This window comes from Epinephelus moara, chromosome 3 (genome assembly GCF_006386435.1).
Source record: "Epinephelus moara isolate mb chromosome 3, YSFRI_EMoa_1.0, whole genome shotgun sequence".
Classification (NCBI taxonomy): domain Eukaryota; kingdom Metazoa; phylum Chordata; class Actinopteri; order Perciformes; family Serranidae; genus Epinephelus; species Epinephelus moara.
In genome coordinates, this window is record NC_065508.1 from 21,180,064 (window position 1) to 21,201,972 (window position 21,909).

Genomic DNA, 21,909 nt, shown 5'->3' on the forward strand with positions numbered 1-21,909 from the left:
GCCAATCAGGGACTGCATTTAGATTGATGACATACAATGCAGGCCGCAGCTTGCAGAACGGTATTAGCGGCTTTTGAAGCAACAAACGCTAACTCTAACATCAGTACAGCAATAAATGAAGTTATTGTAAAAATAGCTGCTTGAGTGCAGGCGGCTTGGCTTTTGGACCTACTCCGGAGAAGGAGTCGGTGCGCAGCTCGGCCTGACACCGCGCATCTAAACTGATAACAGAAACACAAATCGGCGCAGCATGGCTAGACTGTACGCGGCTAGAAGTTGCAGAGGAAAAGGCCCACAGTATGGTACATGTGCTGCTGCGGTAACTTTATTCATCACACAGACTGAGTTAGCGTAGCTTGTGCAACATATAGACCGATGTCACACTGTAGACTAATGAGTGGACAGATTAAACGATTAAACAGAGGAGAAGCTCTGTGTCTCTCTGCGTTTTGATGGAGAAACTGTGAGTGAGTGAGGGGGTGGAGCTGTGCCGAGAGTGTGACAGATATCTATATCTTGTCTGAAAATATATCGATATTGAAAAAAATCGATACACCACCCAGCCCTACTTGGCTATATCCTATCATTCAAAGGCCCCAAACATTGATCATCCTGGTGCCGTTAAATGTGTGTTAGCGCATGTTAGATGTGTTTCCATTCACATCCCCTACAAAGGTGGAGCAGAGTTGACACATCGCCCTCGTCTTATACACAACTCTCTTTCTGTTGCTGCTGTAGCTAACCTGGAACGCACAGGCAGGTCCTCGAGCTCTGTGGTTTCATTTGCACTCGCCATAATGTGACTGACTCTCATGGCAATCCACTTGTTTTGCTAAGCTCAGCATATGTTGATAACGGCGTACAGAACGGCGAGACAAACACTTCTAACACCGTTAGAAACAAACCCCCACATACTGTCTTACAATCTACACATCATTTATTCCGTGTGCGCTGGACTGACCCCTATGAATACACAGCCCATTACAGTCCTTATAGACACTGACAGTAGAGGCTGCACAGCTCACCTGTGGATGAAGGTCGGTCTTCCCAGCTCCACTGGGGTTGGGCTTGGGCCTGTCTGTGATAATCTCCCTCGGAGTGGACGGAGGACACTGAAGAGGGACGCTCCCCTCCAGCGTAGGCCTGACCTAGGTTAGGCGACTTGGATTTCCGGCTGTTGGCTTTGCCCTGCTTCTGCTTCCCTGTGGATTCAAACAGGACAGTGTGTGTAAATCAGGAACAATGTTAAACATAACATCCCTTCTGGACATTTTGGGAATGTAATCTGCACCTACCCATACTGGGTGACGGGTTGGCCTCCTGGCGGGCATCGCTGCCTGAGCCGGGTGTGTTGTTGATGGCACACTGTGCCCCGAGTCCTCCCTGGTGTTCGTCCTGTCTCTCCTCCAAGTTACCCATCAAGGCTTTGCGGATGATGTCCTCCAGGCCCAGGTTACTAGCTGGATCACTAAATGAGTGATTCCTGGGGTTGATGCTGCCTAAAAATCACAACAAAACACAGTGAGAAAAAAAAAAAAACTTCAACTAGACTGAACTGTGAAGTGTCTGAGCGAGTTTAGCTGCTACTTACTGGAGCTGGTAACAGCAGGCAAGTTGAAGATCTCTGTGCCTGGTTGTGCGTTTCCTGAAAAACAATTTTTAGCTGTTGAAAAAACTAAATGTGTGACATGACGAGTTAAACATGACACAGTAAGTAAGGTTGCTCCAACGTTATCACACGGCTAATGAGTGAAACATCGGAAGGAATAAATGAATTACACACAAATGTCTCGCATGCACACACATGTAACAACAGTTAGCTCCATCACCTGACGCGTGCATGTTAGTATGAAGGGAGAGGACAAGAGAAGACCCACTTACCAACATCAGAATCACCGACACCAGAGGTGGAGTTCAACTTACGAAAGATCTCCTGCTTCTTGGATTGCACCATCGGCGAGGTGTTCTCCAGCTTGGTGAAGAAGGACGGCAGGTAGCTGACGCTCCCCGGGGACCGTGAGTCACTCCTTCAACCAGACAAAAGGGTAAAGAGTCAAACAGCGAAGGGGAAACCCAGGGAACAAGCTCTTGGCACTTTGAATTCCACCAGGATATCAAATAACTGCTGACAGGGAGGAAGGTTCGGCCGGCTGGCATCCAAACAAGAAACTAATTTACAGTGTAATACAGTCAGACATCAAATGTCAGAGCGCTAAGAGAGAACTGAGTTTGAGTGAAATCGCTGTTTGCTAAATGCACTGTGCAATGCACTTTAGATCATGTGCTACGGATCGTTTAATAGAGTCAGTTTAACACAGCATCGCTATGGCGATCAGATGGGAATCCCGCCTATGCTAACGGGGTACTATCTGCAGTAGAGAGTGAAATAGAGCCAAGGACCTGGTACCAAAAGTGAGTTGAGTTTATCCAAACCATGCAGTGGAAATGCGGCACATTATGTATCCAAACTGTGAAGATCTCATACCTGATCTCGGAGTTGTCGGCCTCTCGCCTCTGGGGTGGGGGTCCGCCAGCATCCTGTTTGTCCATGCCTTGGTAGCTCTGTGGTGGAGAGATGGGCTCATAGTTCTCCATCTGCCTGCCGCCTCTCTCTGGAGATTTACCAGGCCTAACACAGCGAGCAGAGAAACAAATGTTAGACAGATGACAAGTCATAAATTAGACTCACTCTTATTATTTCAGGGTTGGGCCACGCACCTGGCTCTGGGTTTGTCAGGGGCATTTTCTGGGGAAACTCTGCTGGAGGGTCTCTGGTGGTGTGGGGCCTGGACCTGATTCTCAGGACTGTAGCGGCTGGGCACCTTGGCTCGCCCTGATGAGGACACGGGTGGCCCCACACTCTGGAATGTGGCCGAAGCTGAGGAGACAGGTGGGTCCTGATTGCGTGCGAAGTCCTGCGTTATGATATGCTGCAAGGTGGGGAGAGACCGCAAGGACAGGTTAGTTAGCGATGATGGGTTCATGTACATGGTAATTCTAGTATATGTATGTTCTAGTATTACTTTTTTTAAATTATTTTGGCATTTCTTTTCCCTTTTCCCTATACATACGCTATACATGGAGAGATATAGTGCTTAAAAAAAAAAAGTAAAAAACTTAATAATAATAATAATAATAATAACAATGAAAATAAATACATATATAAAATAAAAATGAAATAAAAAAAAGAGATAGTAATAGGGAAATAAATAATATAAGAAGTCAATAAAAAAAAATATATATATATAATTTATATTAAAAATGTATAATAATGGATAAGATATTGAGACAGATAGTAATAAAAATAAAAATTATTAAAAAATATACATATTAAATTATTATATATTATGAAATAATAATAAATAAATAAATAGAAATAAAATAGTAATAGTAAAAAGATAATTAACAAAAAATAAAACAAAAATGAAAAAGAAAACAAACAATAAATAATAATTAAGTAAAAAAAATACATGAATAAACATAAAAATTAATTAAATAGAGACGCACCAGTGACACAAAAAACACAAGTAACAAATAATTTAAAAAATGAATAAAATTACAATTTACAGTAAAAAAATTAATAACAAAAAAAAAAAAAAAAAAAAAAAAAACGGATTCTCTAGCATGTCCTACCGAAATGTGGTCTGCCAAGGTCATGACCCGGTGAGTCTTGGGGACCTGGGAGTAGCTGTCAGACTGGGACGAGGGGGGCTGCTGGGCACTGGGCTGTGGTGGCTCCCCTGATGGCCGGTAACGACTCATGTCATAGGCCCGCATGCCAGCTGGTGAAGGTTGACAAGGGACAGAGCGTTGTTGTTTTGGAGAGAGCGATAGGACAGGGAGGAGCAAATACCCCGAATCCCAACAGCACATGCTCTACATTTGTTTGCAGATGACAGAAATAACATCAAGTGGAGTCTCGTGACCAGACTGGTGCAGAGGAATGGTGTCTGACAGTTTCAAATTACGAGGTCAGTGGGTGAAGTCATGTAAGTTATGGTATGTTTACTCCACTTGCCAAGAAGCTAAATTTAGCCTTCACAGCCAAATCTGTTACATGTCATCTTTGAAACAATCTTTGAATAAGCTAAAACATTATAACAGTTTACTCCAAAATATTATATGCTCAAACTGAGTTGGTGCGTTCATACCTGCTGCCTGTTGTTGCCCTTCCTCGGGTTTGTCCTGTTGGGGTTGGACTGGGGAACTAGCAGGACTAATCACCTCAATGGCTCCTCCACCGGTGTTGTCGTATCGACTGGATGACACTGAACAACAAGTATAAATAAGAGTTACCATCTATGCTCAGAAAAAGGACACAATCTTAAGGTTTGGTCACGATCTACTCTGTGTCAAAATTATATTTAAGGTTTAACTCATGTGTGTATGGTGGATGACAAATGACTATCAATAAGTATCAATAAATAAATGTATGAATAAATACAGGAATAAATAAATAAATAAATAAATGAACAAATATACAAAAAACAAAACAAAAACAGGAATAAATAGGGAAATAAATAAATAAATAAACGTATCATTAACACAGAAATAAAAGAATAGGGATGTATGAATAAACGTAGGACTTAGAAAATACATAAAAGCCCAAATAAATACAGAAATAAAAAACCTAATATGAAAATTAGTAAGTAAATAAATAAAAATACAAATAAATACAGGAATAATTGAATAAGAATATAATTAAATAAATGTATGAATAAAATAAGGAAACAAATAAATGTATAAATAAATAAATAAGGACATAAATTAATAAGAGAATTTAAAAAAACCCTAATAAACAGAGAAAATAAAAAATGCATAAATAAAAAACAATAAATAAATAAATAGTCGTTGAAATATATATGAATGCATAAATAAATAAAACTTCATAAATAAAAGGGTGATAAAAATTTGTTGTTGTTTTTTTAATAAAAAAATGTATTTCTGTATTTTTATTTTAGCATTTATTTATTCTTTTATCCATTTATTCCTGTATTTACACAATTTATTATTGATGTCATTTTTCATCCTCCATATATGTGTGTTTGACCTCTCAGCTAACTGATGAGGTCACTGTGTTGCAGTACACTTATGTGCTGCCCGCACACTCACAGCTGCTCGACGAGTCAGAGCTCTGAGAGCCTCGCTCTCGTGAGTCTTTGTCCGAAGCTATCTGCCGCGTGATGATGACATCGATGAAGTTAGCAGCCGTGATGGTCGTCTTTCCACGAGTCCGAAGCTCCTCTTCAATGCGGGACTTCGAGGTTTGAGGACCCTTATCCTTAACTCCGGGGCCCTCAGAGTACACTGGATGGGGTTTACCCCCTGGCAGAGACATAGCACCATATGGTGACTGCATGGATCGCCTCTCTGCCTCCTGCTGCTGCTGCTGTTCGGAGAGGCTGGCTGCTCGTCGAGCCGCCGCCATTTCCTCGTCCCGTTCATGCTTTCCCTCCTTCACTTTGGCCACATCCATTTGCGGCGCAGAGGCTGCAGCGTCCACCAGAGCAGCCAGAGCATCAGCTGCAGTGCTGTAGCGAGAGCTACTCTGTGCTGCTGCTGTCGCTGCTGCTGAATGAGGCCTGAAGAGGAAATAAAGAAATGAAGGCATCAACCACGTTTCCTGAAGGATGGAAACAGTTAAAAGACATCTGGTTTGTACGACTAATGCTCAGACTGTTAATATAGAGATAACTGACACACGCACACACACTGCTGCCCAAAACCTAAACATGCATATAAACTGAGGGACAACCTCAATGCACATATGAACAGACATGTATGTGTTTTCATAAGCGCGTCTTTGGCGTCTAGACTCCGGCCTCATCGCTCTCCGCAGATATGTTTACATGAGATATTGGGAAGTGATGATTAAATATTGTCCCCCTTAGCCAGAGCCTGCAGGTGGAGCTGAAAGAGTGAGCGGCAGTACTGATGCAGGACAGCAGCTGCATAGACAACGCAAAGAGAGAGCTGGGGAGATTTTGCAGCTTAAATAGACCGCCAAATTGGGAGGGTGTGATTTGTAGGTGAGATATGGGGAGTGACGTATGACGTGTGTGTATGAATCAGCGCAGCTTGAGTTGACCGTCTGAACTAGCTCACAGGTGTCGCTACATCTTATTTGCATTTTGAAGTATTGCAACGGAAAGGCTGTAAGGAAGGCAAGATTTGAAAGTTCTGACACTCGCTCCAGGTGGCTTTTGCGTTTGTCAAAAAAGAGCTGATATAGAAAATCCTTTGCAGAATAAGTTCTGATGTAATGACAATTTAACAAACATGACTAATCAGCTGTTTCCGCTGGCATGTCTACCCGAATATTCCCATAACGACACGATTTGTCTTTGCCTCTGGACGACACGAAACAAAAACTTGCCAACTGAAACAAAGTCCTAAAGACCTCTTTCTGTGTTTCTCTTGGAGAAAGCCAGATGGCCAAGGTGACTTGTTTTGTTTCTGGTTTGAAACCTCTACCTCTTCCTCTCTGTTCACTGGCATTGACAGCCATGCGTAACGCGCAGCCTATACCGCCAACTTGTGACTTTTTAAAAATGAGCTTAAAATTCTCTTCACAATTGAAAGGGAACATGTCCAGTGAACTGATGTACGTGCAGTGTTAGACCAGGTTCAAACTTACATTAGAGACGTGATGACACTCTTGCCCTGGAAGATGCTCGGTCGCTGCTGAACCACTACATCCTGCGTCCTGAGCGAGGGAGAAGGAGAGTGCAGATAACCTCGACTCCCTGGCCGGCCTGGCTGCTCTTGGACACCTGATACACACACACACACACACACATACAAAACATTGTCACAGTGGATTTCAAAACAAAGTGTCCAAGAGCATGTGCTAACACTCACGACAGCAGACAGCTTTAACACAACTTTTTAAACAACATAAGACCTCACCTCCACGGATGTATTCATTAGTTCTCTCCCGCTCTCGTTCTCGCATTTCCCGCTCCCGTTCCCGTTCCCTCTCCCTCTCTCGCTGCTCCCTTTCCCTCTCCTTTTCTCTCTCCTTCTCCTGCTGCTCCCGGTGGTCACGCTCCCTCTCCCGTTCCCTCTCTGCACTGGCAGCAGCTGCAGCAGCAAGGTGGGCTGGGTGGCCTGAGGACAACAACGACAGACATCACACACACACAGGATTTATACAAACACACGACTCAAAGGGTCTCAGCTGGATGAATCAGGCTTCCTTTGGAGATCTGAACCATGTGGCCTTGCCTGCGACTTACAAATTTATCATAGCACAGTCATGGTAAGATTATATGGAGGACGGAAGCTGCCAAAATCAAAAATAAATAAAAGACTTGATAAATAAATTCATATGGCATTTGTGTACCAAAAATAATAAAGGAATTAATCATTTAAATAAATTAAACAATTAACAAATAAATTAATTAATTAAAATAAATAAATACGTTTAAAAAAATAAAATTTACAACTGATCACCAATAAATAAATACATTCAAAAAAATTATATAATAAATAAAATTAGATAGGAAAGGTAATAAATAGGGGAATTAACACAAAGGTAAATACATGAAGAAGCAAATTCAAACTGTAATATCAATTTATGTCACATTTTATCAATTCATTAATAACTACATATATTTTTAATATTATTCTATGTATCTCAATTTATTCATTAAGCCATTTATTTACCAATAATAACACCATATTTACCATTTCAGACAAACCATGAGTGCAACAGACCACCCAGGGTTCATTACAGTGCTGCTGCTTTAGATCCATATAAACTTAAAATATTCATAATACCTTTAAACTGCGTCAAAGTATTTTTAAGGCAATCTTGATCTTAATTGAATATTGCATTTCAGTATGGAAATGAAAACGATAGATCTATCAAATGTCATCAAAAGTGTTTTAGGACAATAATTTCTATGTGTTACAAGAGTTTTGAATTTAGATAATAAGACAAAAAAACTAATATTGCAATTACTTTGACAGCGATATGAGTCGCAATTTTAGTGAATATCATCATTTTTGCAATCCATTTTCACTGAAAAAAATAAAATAAATAATAATAATGACGATGTGATTTCTGCAACCAGTGTGTTACCTTGAGTCTGGAATATGATTTGTAGGCTGTGGCATCTCCATAGCACCACAATGCTTTATTCATAATTGTATGTATGTATGTACTGCAGCTCCTGTGATGTGAATATTGCACTCGGACATATTGCAATTTTGATGTTATTTCAAGTAATTGTGGCGGCCACACTAACAAGTACAAGGCGTTTCAGATATTCAGCTGCCAACATGAACCTAACCATTCAAAGATGAGCAGGGTCAAAACAATTTATTTCACATTTTTGTGCCCCTGAGGAACACAATTTCTTTGGGTGAAAAAGAAAATCACTTTATTAAAGGGATAATTTGGATTTTTTTTTTTCAAGTGGGGTTGTATGAGGTATTTATCCATTGTAAGTGTATTACCTACAGTGGATAGCGGTCGGCACGCCTCCAGTTTAGAGAAGCAGGTAGAAGTAACACCTCTAAGCTAAGCAACACACTGCTTTAGAAGGGGGGCAGCAGTAAATCAGTATCAGAATACTTTCACTGCTTTACCTTGGAGTCAGACAGCCCCTTCCAACAGGTACCTGAAGCTATTATATCGCTCTCTTCAAAGCCACTAGACTCCTTTGACGAAACCAGCAATTTTACCTCGCAAAACATTGGAGTTGCTGGTTAGTTTGTAGTTGTTTTTTTTTCTGTTTTTAAGGGTTAGTTGGTAATAACAAAAACAAACAAACCCATCGAGGCAGAGGTAGACCAGCAGCTCCTGTGTTGTGCGAGGTGAAATTACTGTTTTAGTGAAAAGGAGTCTGGTGGCTTTGAAAAAGGCTTCAGTTCCCCACTGAAAAGGGCTGTGTGATGGTCAGGTGAAGCGATGAAAATATTACACTGACTATGGATAAGTACCTCATACAACCCCACTTCAAAAAAAAACAACCCAACCATCACTTTAACATGTAACATTTCGACAGTGTTGTGAGAAATCCCTCCCAGTGTGATTGCAGAAACTTGATCCATCACTGGACAGGCAGAACTGACCTTTGACACCTCAGGCCAGGTCAGGGCTGCACTCTGACAGAGGTGTGAGGGAACATGGAGATCGTGGCAGCAGGGAAGATAAGGGAACACGTGTAGGGATGGGAAAGGGAGGGGTCCTCACCTGGCGATATGGAGGTTGGGTTGAAAGCCCTAGGAGGGAAAGGGGGCTGAGCTCCGGGGAGGTAGGCGATGCGTTCCAAAGTGGGAGTACCTGTTCCCCCAGGGTGAGGCAACAGGATAGTTGGAGGCATCTGGGCTAGATCAATAATCCCTTTTACAGACAGAAGCAAAGGGCCAACGGTGAGCAACAAGAACCGATCCATCAATTTCTGAATGTATGAACACCTTAGCTGTAACCCATCACCTTCATCTGTTAGTGCTCCCAAATACAGATTGATAAGTTAGCAACAGGGCTGCAAACGGAGTGGAATAGTGGTCAACTTGTAAGAGGCAACCACTCAGCAAATGGAGATTTAGATGACTGTACCCAATCGATGAATTGAGCAGTAGCCGAATCATTTGCAGCCCCAATATAAAGAGCAGCTAAATTTGACCAGGTCATTTGCTTCTGGGCGTCTGGAAAAGGTAGCCACTACTTCACACAAGCACACAGTCTGCATACTACAGCCTCTCCCCCGCCTGTTGTGGCAGGTGAGCTGGCGGAGGTCCATACCTCGAGCTCCAGCTGCATAAGGGATAGCGACGGGCTGTTCCCGTGGTGACAACCCTCGTGCCATGTCAGGTCGAATGACTTGCATCTGCTGGGAAGTGATATAGTCGTTGAGGATTGTCTGCCGTGTGTTCTCCATGGTGTACAGCTGGTAGGTGTTGTGGTAGCCTGTCGGGGACGGCTGCCTGGGGAACATGAACGCTGCTGTAGACAGCAGGAGAGAGAAAACAAAACAAAACTTGAACAGACGGCTCGCAGATAATGATCGCAACTGCTGACGTCAACAGCTGAAAAAGATCCCGGACATGTCATGCTTATGAATTAGAGGGCCTGAGTTGTTTTCGTCAGTATCAAGTCTGTTTGTAGTTATGGTGGAAACAGAGGAGAGGATTTAAACACCGTACCAGGATCCAGCACTCTGTGGAAGAGGCTGGGGTCGAGATGCGGAGGCAGGTGGGGTCGATACACCTCCCCAGGAACAACAGGCCGGTGATGGGGGTCGAAGGGGCTGTGCGAGGCTACAGGGTCACCACCCGACACTGGGGACTTGGCCGGGACGCTGTCCCTCTGTGTCGGGGTCATGGCACTCTTTCGTTCGTGTGCAGCAGATTTTGCAGAGCTCATTACACCTTTGGAAAGAGGAAGAGGAATGGGAATTGATGAGTTTTTATTGATACCAATGCCATTATCACTTATGCTCATCGATCTGGTCCTTTATCAATTCCTTTAATGATTCCTGATCAAGTCTCTACTTGGAAAAAAGTAGGAAAACACACATTTTTTAGCATCAACCAAAACATTTTATTATTTCTGAGTCTGAACACAGTGTAGTTGGGTGGCACTAATGTTATTATATCAGGATATTTAACCAATTAATTAACAGACACGCTTCTATAAATGGGATCAGTTTTCTTTATAGGCTCCCTGTAAAAACCTCATCAACAATGAACCTGCAGACTCTGGGGTTTTTTGGACCTAACTGTATTGCGGAGTTTTGCACAGCGGCGACCGGATCTTTGCTCTCAAACCACAAAAAAATGTGATGGCAATACAGTCTCCTTCAGTACATTATTCTATGCTTTCTTTTGATTTTCACATTGGCTAGTCATCCTGTTTAATTTGTCTTCTGATTAAATCGGAACCGTTGAAACAAGTTGTAGGAAGCCTCTGCAAGTAATTGGTTGCTGGCAGACACTCTGTGCTGCAATAAAATGGTTAATCAGCAGTGTCGTGCACTGTAGAGCCGAATAGAATATAATCTCCATAGCCTTACTGTTGTGTACAGCCTTATAGACTGAGCTGAGTAGTGATGCGCGGGTCGACTCGTAACCTGCGGAACCTGCAAATGGACCTGCGGGTCGGGCAGCAGTGATCGTCTGTTAAATCGGTCTGTAAATTATATTTTGACATTATTATTATAATCTATAATCTATAATCTATTACTGTCATGGCATCTGAAGGTACTGATGCGTTGAGCAGGTGACAGTCCGTGGCCGTTTTCAAAACACACTTGTGTCACGCACTCCAAAAGAAACTTGTTGAAACTTTAAACAATAATTTATTGTACAAAACGGGGGAAACAAACGTTGACAAAAACGGCTCCATAATTCATATTAAACTCAAAAGATAACGAAAAAACAGCTACAAGTGAGAGGGAATAGTGATAAAGTGGTAAAACTTGGCATTGATCCACAGCCTCAGACGGATGCGCTCAAGCGTGCCGTGCACACAAGCTCAGTTGGTAAGCTATACTATATTTTCACATTTTTAACAATGCAATTTAAAAGTTTTGATTTTTATTGATAACCTACATTTACCAACAACAAAAAGACTACATTTAGCACCAAAAAATATGTAAAAAAAAAAGAAAAGAAAAAAGAAATCGAATACCAAATTTTCATAAGGAATACCTACCCATAGAAACGAATATTCGAATATCCAAATATTTGGGTACAGCCCTAAAACTTCCTTTATCTTCCTTAGCCTAATCTACACCATCTCTGTTTAGTACTCAGTATGCAGATATGTCACAAGGAAACTTCCTAAATAAATAGTGATGTTTGTCTTTTAAACCCCTGTGGAGGTTTAATGTGGTCATTAACTGATTATCATACATTAGAAGTGCTGACGTAAAGCAAGAAGACTTACATGCTTGCAGCTATGAGTGTTTCTTTGCAACAAAAGTCACAGTCAGTCCTTTCTTTGAGGATGAGATGACCTGGTTTAGCTGGATAAATGTCTAATTCAATTTTATCTAACACTATAATTGTTGTAATTATAGCACTGGACATGTAATGAATGGCTGAGAACATGACGTTCCACAGTTTGTGAATAAAATGATAAATATACCCTCTGGTGCACGTCCCAGCATGGGTGATCCTCTGGACGCAGGATTGTTGCTGTAGTTGACAGGGGTCCTGCGAGCGTTGGTGTCCTCGTACATGCTCGGGCTAAGCTGGGATTTGCCGGCCTCCTGATGTGTGGAGCGCAGGACAGAGCCGGTGGAGTTGACCACAGTGTGGCGTACCGACTTGCTGTCCTCGTATTTGGCTCGTTCCATGGCTTCGAGCTGAGGCATGCTGTGAGGGAGCTTACTGGGACTGGTGATTAGGGACTTGACATTGTGCTTGATTGCGGACTGGTTGAGAGGGTGAATCTGGAGGGTGAAATGAAAGCAACAACAGGTCGATCATCATCGACACACTGAACTGTCAACTCTGTCTAATTCATAGTGCTCGACTTCACCACAACACAGACTGCATGGGTTTTAGCAGAGATGTTTAGGCACATGGGATTTATAGTTAACCATGGCACTAAATCGGATATCTAGAATTGTGGAATTTCACTGGTATTGGTATCGACTACTGAAGTTCTGGCATGGTGGTAGTAAGTGCAAAAAGTTCGGGTCTGTCCTTTAAAATGGTCTTACCTGAGACATGGAGCCCTCCATCACCCTCCTGTCCGACATGTCAGGTGTCTTGCAGATGTCTTGGCCAGACTGATCTTGTCTGGGGATTTCGTGAATGGAGCGTCCCATCTCTTTGATAGTATTGACCTCGTAGGGCTTGCCCTTGCCGATACCCCCTTCGAAGGAGCGGATCGGCGGGCTCTCCCGCTTTATCTGTTTTCCATATTTCATGGCATCTTCATAACTCCCTGCAGCAGTTCTAGGTGTCCCTGGAAACAATTTAAGTGTTTTACATTATTCGATGCCAATAGTAACAGTGAGTGATTTCTGTCAATGTGGCACGATTAGGTACCTTGCATGATGGATCCTGTGATCAGTGGTCTTTCCTTAGAGTCTCCATGTAGCCCTTCTCTTGGCAAGGCTCTGCTAATCAACCCTGAGGAACAAACAACCCAAACTATCATTCTCCTGATACAGAGCAAATAATCCAGGGCGCACAGTGCTCATTAACACACAAACAATACCTTCGAATGGAGCTCCTTCCCTGCCAGGGTGTCCCCTGCCCATGGGTCCTTCCATCATGTCGTAAGTGCGTTTCAGCTCATGGCCTGTTCTGGGGCTGCGGGTGTTTTCTCTGGGGTTCTTGATAGCTTTTGGACATGAAAAATACCAATCACGTTTGTGTGCTTGGTAAAGGAATACTCATTAATCATTTGGTTTATCAATGATCACAGCACTTACCATCATAGGAGAGGATGTGACCACTCTTGCCTTCATAGATGACGTGACCTTTAGACAGCTGCTCTCCCCTCGCCTTGTCTGGGCTGCTCAGATCCTCTGTGGCCAACTTTGTGATTGTGCCCTTCAGGAGGTCGGCAGCAATGCTGGACTGGGGCAGGGCAGGGGTGCCCTATGGATTTTCCAGAAAAGAGCAAAGATAAAAGCAAAAACACATACCCCTCAAATATGTGACCAATTAAAGGCTGTCATTTATCTATTTAGGTTTCGATCATAACTACCCTAAAAAGAAATATTACTTTATCCATTTATTACCTGAGTGATTGATCCACTCATAGCCAGACCCTCGCCCATCTTCGCTGGGTTGCCTCTGCCATCCTGCATGGAAGGAACTGCAGCTCCTGGAGAGGTAAGAAAGAGAGTTGAGTCATGAGTGGTTGGTGTCATCTTGTCGTGATGAAGGTGGTCAATAATGTACATGGCATGCTGCTTTGTCACAAGCGGAAACTGCTCAGTGATGGTGGCAAATCTTCAAGATGGCAGCGACAAATTTAGACGATTAACTATGGTACCAGTACATCCAAAAAGCAGCCTACATTTCTTCTGGTAGATAAATCAGTGTGGACAGATCAAGAAATGGATGGGAGGAGCTGGGGCTCTTACATCAAAATCAAAATGTTTGGCTCAGTGGCCGATGACTGGCATGGTACATCGACCCTGCATGGTTCGACTCGACTCACTCACTGGGGCTAAGTCATTTTCTCCATTTTGTTTTCCCCTGCAGACAGCACCCAGTCATTATAGGCGGGATTCTTAGCTGATTGTCACAGGGATGCCACAAGAAACTGATGTGACATCATCATCAAAGTAACACTTGTTGAATCCTTTCATTGGCAACCACAAACAGAATGTCTGCACATACTTGTACGGGGCAATTTAAGGGGCTGCCATTTTTAAAATCTGGGTCAAGTTAATAAAAATATTGCGGTCAATACTGACGGTAGTTAGGCTATTTAAAAATGATGGGTTTGTACAACCCAGGTTGACAGTATTCATGTGATCTTAAATTAAAGAAACTACAAGCGACTTTGGATTTGTGTTGATTTTGGCGGCCCCTGTGGACAAAAGTGGTAGTGTTTCCATGAGTACCACCTCCTCACGTCTCAAAGATCTTGACCTGGTTGTCACATGTGTTTTGGAAGCAAGTGAAAGAAAGACACAACTTATTTTTAATACTACTTTCACTGCCAAACTTTGCCTGGGAAAATGTAAACATAAACTCTTCCTGTCTGCTTGCCGTAAATAGTTAAGTCTAATTTGGTGGGGAATCAGACCCGGGCACAGGCATTAAGAATAAGTATGTATAAATAATTATAATATCTTATATCAGTATCTTCTCACTGATGGACTTGTTTGCTTATGTAGGTCAAGTATAGGCATCAATTTGAGACTGTTTCATAAACAGTTAAAAACTCTGTAGCTTCTTTAAAATGTTATTCAAATTGCTGTGTTCTGTCTGTCTTTATGGATGGATGAATTTTGACAACTTCACTTTTATGTCATCACAACAACGGGCAAAAAACATGCAGGAGATTTTAAGTGTGCCATTACTGATCCATCTATTTCAATATGTTTGAACACTGACGTGCAAAAATCCATTTTATAATAAAAGCTCGCTTCAGTAAATGTCATGGTGTAGCGAGGTGAAACCTTATGGCCTTCACAACACAGTTATCCCTCAGAGGTGTTGTTAAACTAGGTGGGGTTGGGACTTAATGTCTAAAGCTGCATAGGAGCCTACTCCCAGTGATGTGATGGTGTGCTTTCCTACCAGGTTTGTTAGGATCTTGGTGCCGAGGCAGACCCAGAGAGATGGAGCCCACGGTGCTCTTAGTCCCCTCTGGCCCATAGACAGCGTGGGACGGCAGGTATGTGCCAGGAGTTCCCTGGAAAAACAGGAACAAAGATCAAGGTCAGGACACTGTGTTCACAAAAACAAGAGAGTAGTGTCAAAGGATGTTGATAGTCTTTTATGTGTTATAGTTATTCAGTCATAAACTTTGGTATATAATAAGATAACAGCAGATAACAGCGAAGGAAAGTCACAATTTCCCCTGACTAAAACACCTTTTACAACGGCCTAGTTGCTTGTAAGCGCTACGACACACATGACACGGGTTTGTTAGGGAAAAGATTTTCTTGAGTGACTTTAATGATTTTAATATTCTCACAAACAATCTGTACATGGGTAATCTGGAATTAATGCTCTAAAACTGTTATGTTTTTCCTAATTATTAAAGGTAAGGTAAAAAGATACAGACTGACCCTTATAGGCTGAACTAGGAAATTGAGACTCCTTCCGAAACATTTTCACACTTAATAAACTTAACAAACTTAAATATTGTATGGCATTTTTTAACAAGCTAATTTGACAGGGTATATGTTTATATATTAATTCTGATATAATTGAACCCTTTCATTGATACAAGATCCCAATAGAGCTGCAACAAACAATGGCACCGTTCAACATTAACTTTTTTTTCCTGTTGCCTGTTCGGGCAAGTGGGTTATACAGTAAATCTACTTCCTGAAATCAAGTTTTACTTTCCCCTACACATATTTTTATATTTATTAGTGGTTATCAATTAACAACAAAGATGAACTTTATTGTCATTTGGTACTACACGTGCATATCTCAACAGAGATGATGCTGATATGGCATTTTATTCCGTATTATTGAGCGCTAGATTAGTTGATCGAAAGAAAATTCACATGCAGTTATCTCAATAATAGGTGAGCCGTTTTAGTTTGAGAAAAAACAGCAAACATTTGATGGTAGCAAGTTTTTAAATGTAAGACCAAATGATTAGTCGAGAAAATAGTCAACAGATTTGTTGATAATGAAAGAAGTTGTTAGTTGCAGCCTTGGATCACAGCACCTCTGAGAGCTGGTTCAGCCCTTCAAAAATACTTGAGATAATTTGTCAAGCAGTACCAGTTGAGCTGGTTCCATTTCTGCAGGGCTGAGCTATTGAAAAAAAGTTGCTCATGTAATGAGAGTCAGCAAGCTGTATATTTGAATTTGAAAAAAGTGCATCTAATGTTCGAACAAAGAATCGTTTTTCCTTGCAAGATTAAAATAGATGAGAAATTGTTTACAGTTATTTGAAGATTCTCTTCACTGTTGACAGACTGAAAAAATAAATATCTAAAAAATTATACTCAAAAAAAGACCTGCATCCATTACTGTGGAGGCATAATGCATTCACTTGCTTTGTTTTTGGATTAACCAGATTTTTTTTATGAAAATAAAAACTGCTCATTTTTCAGAAGTAAAAACCTTATTATCTTAAAATTTGGAAAAAGTATTAATGGAAAAACAATCTGCTCTTTTTTCTTTGCTTTTCTGAACTCTGAAAAATCAGATAAATGCAACTTATTAAATGAGAACTTTACTAGATTATCTTGTTTATTCTGAGACACAAGGACAGACATTTTTTTCAGGACAACTTTTCTCAGAATCCTAAAATAATAATCTCTAATAAATTGTGCCTCTTTGTTAGTTATGCTCTCTAATAAGCACTCAGCAGTGAAAAAAACATGACTATACCATATACCTATACATACCATACTGTACTTTGTTGGGTCTAACCCTTTGGTAACTCAAACACTGTGTCAAAAAGCGATAGAGTTAATATTCTCAAAGTTAAACTGACTGAATCAACCCAACAAAATGTTATTATTAAGGTTCAGGGCTGACGTCCGCTGTTTATAATGTTACTACAACTCCTTGGGTCATTTATTTGTGACAGAATAACTTACAAGAAGATGCATCTCATCAGGATGCTATAATTTGACACACTGGAGAAAACACTTTAATATATTGGTAAATAAAATGTAGGTAAGTGATTTATAGAAGATTGTTTGGTGTGTCAGATTGTCTGTTGTGAAAAACATCTCATCATCAAACCCAGATGTGTTCTTTCTGAGTGATGGATGAAACTGATGACTAAATGGAGCTCTCTGGAATTTTCTTGTAAACAAACAAAAGTTGTTTGTATTCGTTGTTACTCACCAAAACAAACTGTGTGAATCCTTCAGCTCTAACAAATGTGTTGACTGCATTTTCTTTCTCATAAAACATTTTCAGAGCTGATTCTTCATGTATTTTAAATCCAATTATTGTTGCCAATTTTTATGAGATTTTACTTTCCTCGTCATAGCATTTTTAAGACTTTTGAAAGACTAATTTAAAATGTTTTAATCCTATTATTTTTAGATAAATAAATTCAACACCTTTTAAGACTTTATAGGGATCTATGGGAACTCTACTTTACGGTTTGTCCTTGCTGGTGTAAGTAAGAAGAGGGTTGCTCCGCTGCCATCACCCCCTTTGGCGTCTTACCTGGGAGATGGAGCCTCCTTGGATGAAGGAGGGCTTGTCCGTGGGCTTGGTGGTTGGAATGAGTGGAGGAGGAGAGGGAATGTTGGGAGGTCGACTGGGTCTGCTGAATGTCACGCGGACTCCATCTGCCATACTCTGGACCAGCTGGTTGGGGGCAGGATGGAGGACTGGTGGGGAGTATGAGAAAATAATCAGAGATGTTGCTCACTGGCCAAAATTCGGACATTAGACCCCTAAACAGCAAAGTATTAAGAACTCACAAAACAACTAACATCAGCTCACACAGTAACCTACAAATGTTTCGCCTGCCAGACGCCACAGCTTCAACCCACCCAACATCAGGGTTCCATTAAGCTCCATTTCCCATCAAAGACTGGGTGATAAAATATTCAGCTTTATTCAGACAGACTCCAGTGAGTGGTGAGGTAAGCACTGAAGACCTCAGTTAATAGCCTGTCCTCAACTTGAGGTAACCTTGGCCCACGCCTGCTGTCTGCATTACCGTCTCCTGGGAAAGCTGAGTAGACGAAATGGATCGCAACACACAAGCAGAAGACCGGGGGTAACCTCCACGCAGGCAGCGTGCCTCATGCGCTGCACTCTACAAAATCAAAAATGCAAATCGATGTGTGAGAGCTCCTCTGGCGCACACGGACGTCATCATCGTGCTGGCTCACACAGGGACAGACACGAAAACAAGCAGCTCCATGACGGATTTATAAATCCTCTACGCAGGGGGACTGTGCGTCAAACATTAACATTCATGCTGCGGTTCATCGTCGGGGACAAAAACCTCATTTGTCAGGGCACGAGAAATAGGTCTGCCCCAAATGACAAACAACAACAGTCAATCTTTAAGAGAAAATCCATTTCCACATCGACAACAGCAACAGACATTTTCACAGGGAATTTCCGTGCAGCCTGGTTTGGTGGACTACACCCTTTTGCTTTCTTAAAGCTGAAGCAAGAACTTGTTGCTATCCTTGAACCATAATTCTGTAAATAAAGGAAATGAATACAGATCTATAAAATAATGGGAAACTAAATTGCCAGCTGGATCAAACTTGTTCATAATGTTGACCCCACTCCTGTTCCCCCTCATACATCTCTTTGCTCTAGTATCAATATAGAATTCTATAAACATCTGTGCTAGAATTTCCACCTCGTGGTTGTTTGCCTCCGTTAACCGGTCAGTTGTTTACATCCATGTCTGACTCACGTAATACCGTGTATGTAGTGAAGACTTTGAGTGAATGTAAAGGTATTAAGTGTATTTTTTCTTGGCGAAATGGAAGTGATCACTATACTGACATGCAGGGTATGCCACGATTAAAATATCTGCAGCCACATTTTGATTTTCTAATTTTGGAGCTGGACCAGGTGCTCTGTTGGAATGTATCGTTCGGTTATTCACTGCTCCACACTTTCAACTTAATAAACTTCAATAATAATGAACTTTATTTGTATAGCACTTTTCAAAACACAGTTACAAAGTGCTTTATGGAGACAAAAAGTAACAGGAACAGCAAATAAAAACATAGAACATAGGCTAAGACCAGATAAATCAAGAGTGTGTGATAAAAATAAACAAATAATAAAATTGATAAAAGAAGGTTAGAAACTAGACACACGACAGAATTACTGTCACAAAGCATTCGAGAAGGCCACACCGTTCATTGCACTGGGTCTGCATGCAGCACCTGTGCCTTTCATCCATCCATCTAATCTTGACAGCTCTTACTGGATGGTCTCATCCAACCCGCGACTCAAAACACCACAAGCAGCTGCTGAGGAAAAGAACATGCTGCGTTCACAAACCCCCAAAAACCTCTGTGGGCGACACTGGACATGTATAATTCCAGAGAATAATTTCCAGTGATAAGCATGCTGTCTTTGCTTTGAGCTTATTTTTACTGAGGGACACAGGGAAGTGACAGAGAGCTTCGTCACATGGTGCGACAACAATAACCTGAAGCTCACTATCAGCAGAACCAATGAGCTTGTGTTGGAGTACCACAGGAACAGGACAGAACAGAAAGTTGTAGCCATGACAGTAGATATTGGTTCAAATATGGATGTTGCTGCAAAGAAGCAACATATTCTAAAACATGGATGCTTCACACTCATCTTCAACCCAACAGCACAGAAGATCTTTACAGCCATCACAGTGTCAAGGTGGACATCTAAGATTAGCGTCACCATCAGTATCTGACCAAATGTCTACCATTCAGTTTCTGAGATATGGCGTTGAGTAAGGACCAGAAAAGTGTTTTTGCAGAACATTATGATGTCACAGTGAAGCTGACCTTTGACCTTTTTGGATAAAACTCTCATCACCTCATAATTTTATTCTATTAGACATTTGTGTGGAATTTTGTCATAATTAACGTATTCTTGAGTTATGGCCAAAAAAGTGTTTTGTAAGCTCACAATGACCTCTGACCAACAAAATCTAGTCAAGTCCAAGTGAACGTTTGTGCCAAAGTCTCCAGAAGTGTTCCTGAGATAATGCTTTTATGGGAATGGGAGAGACGGATGGACAACATGAAAACATAATATCTCTGGCCACCATCTGCCGCTTGCCCGGAATCATAAAAATATAACTGGCGATGATGGCTACTATTGACTGGCAGCGATTCACACACCATCTCGGCCTCTTTCTGAGACAAGAATGTAGGACAACGGCCAAGATTAGGAAAAGAAGCGTGCTCATGTTTTCTCTGTGCCCTGGTGGACGGACCAAAAATAATCTGACTCATCGTCGACATATTCGCTGCAGTTACAAAATCACCATTCTACTGTCTCCAGCGTGTGATTACACCAAGAAGAGCTGGCTCATGAGATACAGGCTCGAAGCACAGATCCACGATACTACAAACCAAAAGCCAACTATGCAGAAAGCAGAACACTTTCAGAATAAAATCACTAGGAAAACATTTATAATGTCACAGTTTTTAGTGATTTAATATTTCTTGACAGAAATTTGGGTTTCAAAATGTATTGCTCATGTCAGCTGACTCATGCTACAACTCTAGTGTGTGTACGTATACCTTTGGACAAGAGGAAATTCAACCTGACCTCTACCAAAACCCGACTTATGACAGGATTAGAAAATCCCACAACAGCGCTCGTCTGCTACAACTTTAACTTCAAATAAAGACAGGGGAGCAACTGTATAAAACAGGCTATCATGAGAGCCTGTAAGAGTATAAAATGTACATATCAATACAGTGGCTCAAACATAAAGTATACTTTACTGCCTCCACTTTCAAACACAAGAGACTCCATGGGAGTCTGGCAGGGCTAGTTTGTATCAGCAGGAAGGGAGGAAGCAAAAAGGGAAGGAAGGAGGAGGTGAACATGTGTGCTTTTACCTGGTGGCACACTGTAGCGGGAGGCATTGGGGGCGTTGGGGTCAGGCTGGGGTGAGGCCCTGCTCAGCTCCCTGGGGGAGAGTCTGTAGGGAGAGCCTGGCCGACCAGAGTGGACCTCCTGGTCCAGAGCCAGCTTCATGTCATAAGGCAAGTACGGTAAGGGCTTACCTGCAGTACACAGGCATAAGGACAAAGGGAAGACTATTAAAACAAGAACTCAATGCCGTTGAGCACTGAGCTGACCTAGATTACAACTAGCACCACCAACTGCGCACACATCCGCTGAAACCTATGTGATAATTATGTTGGCGTCAGAGCTCAGCAGCTTACTGACAGACGCTCTGCTCCTCACAGCACTCTGACTAAAAGGTGCTAAAAGCTTTGCAAAAATCACGCCGTAATGTAGTCTGCCAAGTGACTTTACCACTCAACCTTCTGAGGCTAAGAGGCTGAACTACACCCGATTGCCCAGAGGCAGCAAGTGTCCTACTCTGACACGCTCAAGTCATACAACCTCAAAAAACACCACAGTCCCCTTCTTCAACCAGAGAGAAGCATCGACGCAGACCGCAGCTTTGAGTTTGCATCTAATTTGAAACAGGGACAGTCCAGATCACCCTCAAACGTTTCCTCTTTCAAATGGGAACAAAAATGAATGGGGCCTATAAAATGCATTAACTATAAATAGTCCGTCGCTAGCAGCGACAGGCTGACTGAGCGATGACCGGGAAGA

The 21,909-nt window shown here is 41.8% G+C and overlaps 1 protein-coding gene across 4 annotated transcripts in view; it reads right to left on the bottom strand.

Moving 5' to 3' along the window:
* The window catches only part of ncor1 (nuclear receptor corepressor 1), an 82,499-nt gene that overhangs the window by 2,495 nt on the left and 58,095 nt on the right, over window positions 1-21,909 (bottom strand). Inside the window, exons 23-45 of one of the 4 annotated variants that reach the window (XM_050039574.1) lie at window positions 21,177-21,344; window positions 17,803-17,969; window positions 15,229-15,343; window positions 13,713-13,798; window positions 13,401-13,569; window positions 13,184-13,309; window positions 13,012-13,095; window positions 12,681-12,928; window positions 12,101-12,407; window positions 10,156-10,380; window positions 9,755-9,955; window positions 9,203-9,352; window positions 6,910-7,110; window positions 6,638-6,773; window positions 5,113-5,582; window positions 4,152-4,268; window positions 3,634-3,782; window positions 2,719-2,930; window positions 2,486-2,629; window positions 1,924-2,027; window positions 1,592-1,645; window positions 1,296-1,499; window positions 1,026-1,202 (exon numbers count right to left, since the gene is read on the bottom strand). In XM_050039574.1, the coding sequence (XP_049895531.1) occupies window positions 1,026-1,202; window positions 1,296-1,499; window positions 1,592-1,645; window positions 1,924-2,027; window positions 2,486-2,629; window positions 2,719-2,930; window positions 3,634-3,782; window positions 4,152-4,268; window positions 5,113-5,582; window positions 6,638-6,773; window positions 6,910-7,110; window positions 9,203-9,352; window positions 9,755-9,955; window positions 10,156-10,380; window positions 12,101-12,407; window positions 12,681-12,928; window positions 13,012-13,095; window positions 13,184-13,309; window positions 13,401-13,569; window positions 13,713-13,798; window positions 15,229-15,343; window positions 17,803-17,969; window positions 21,177-21,344 (4,014 nt within the window). Of the gene's footprint in view, window positions 1-1,025; window positions 1,203-1,295; window positions 1,500-1,591; window positions 1,646-1,881; window positions 2,028-2,485; window positions 2,630-2,718; window positions 2,931-3,633; window positions 3,783-4,151; window positions 4,269-5,112; window positions 5,583-6,637; window positions 6,774-6,909; window positions 7,111-9,202; window positions 9,353-9,754; window positions 9,956-10,155; window positions 10,381-12,100; window positions 12,408-12,680; window positions 12,929-13,011; window positions 13,096-13,183; window positions 13,310-13,400; window positions 13,570-13,712; window positions 13,799-15,228; window positions 15,344-17,802; window positions 17,970-21,176; window positions 21,345-21,909 lie in introns of all 4 variants that reach the window. The other 3 variants (XM_050039570.1, XM_050039583.1, XM_050039577.1) reach the window with 3 other exon arrangements.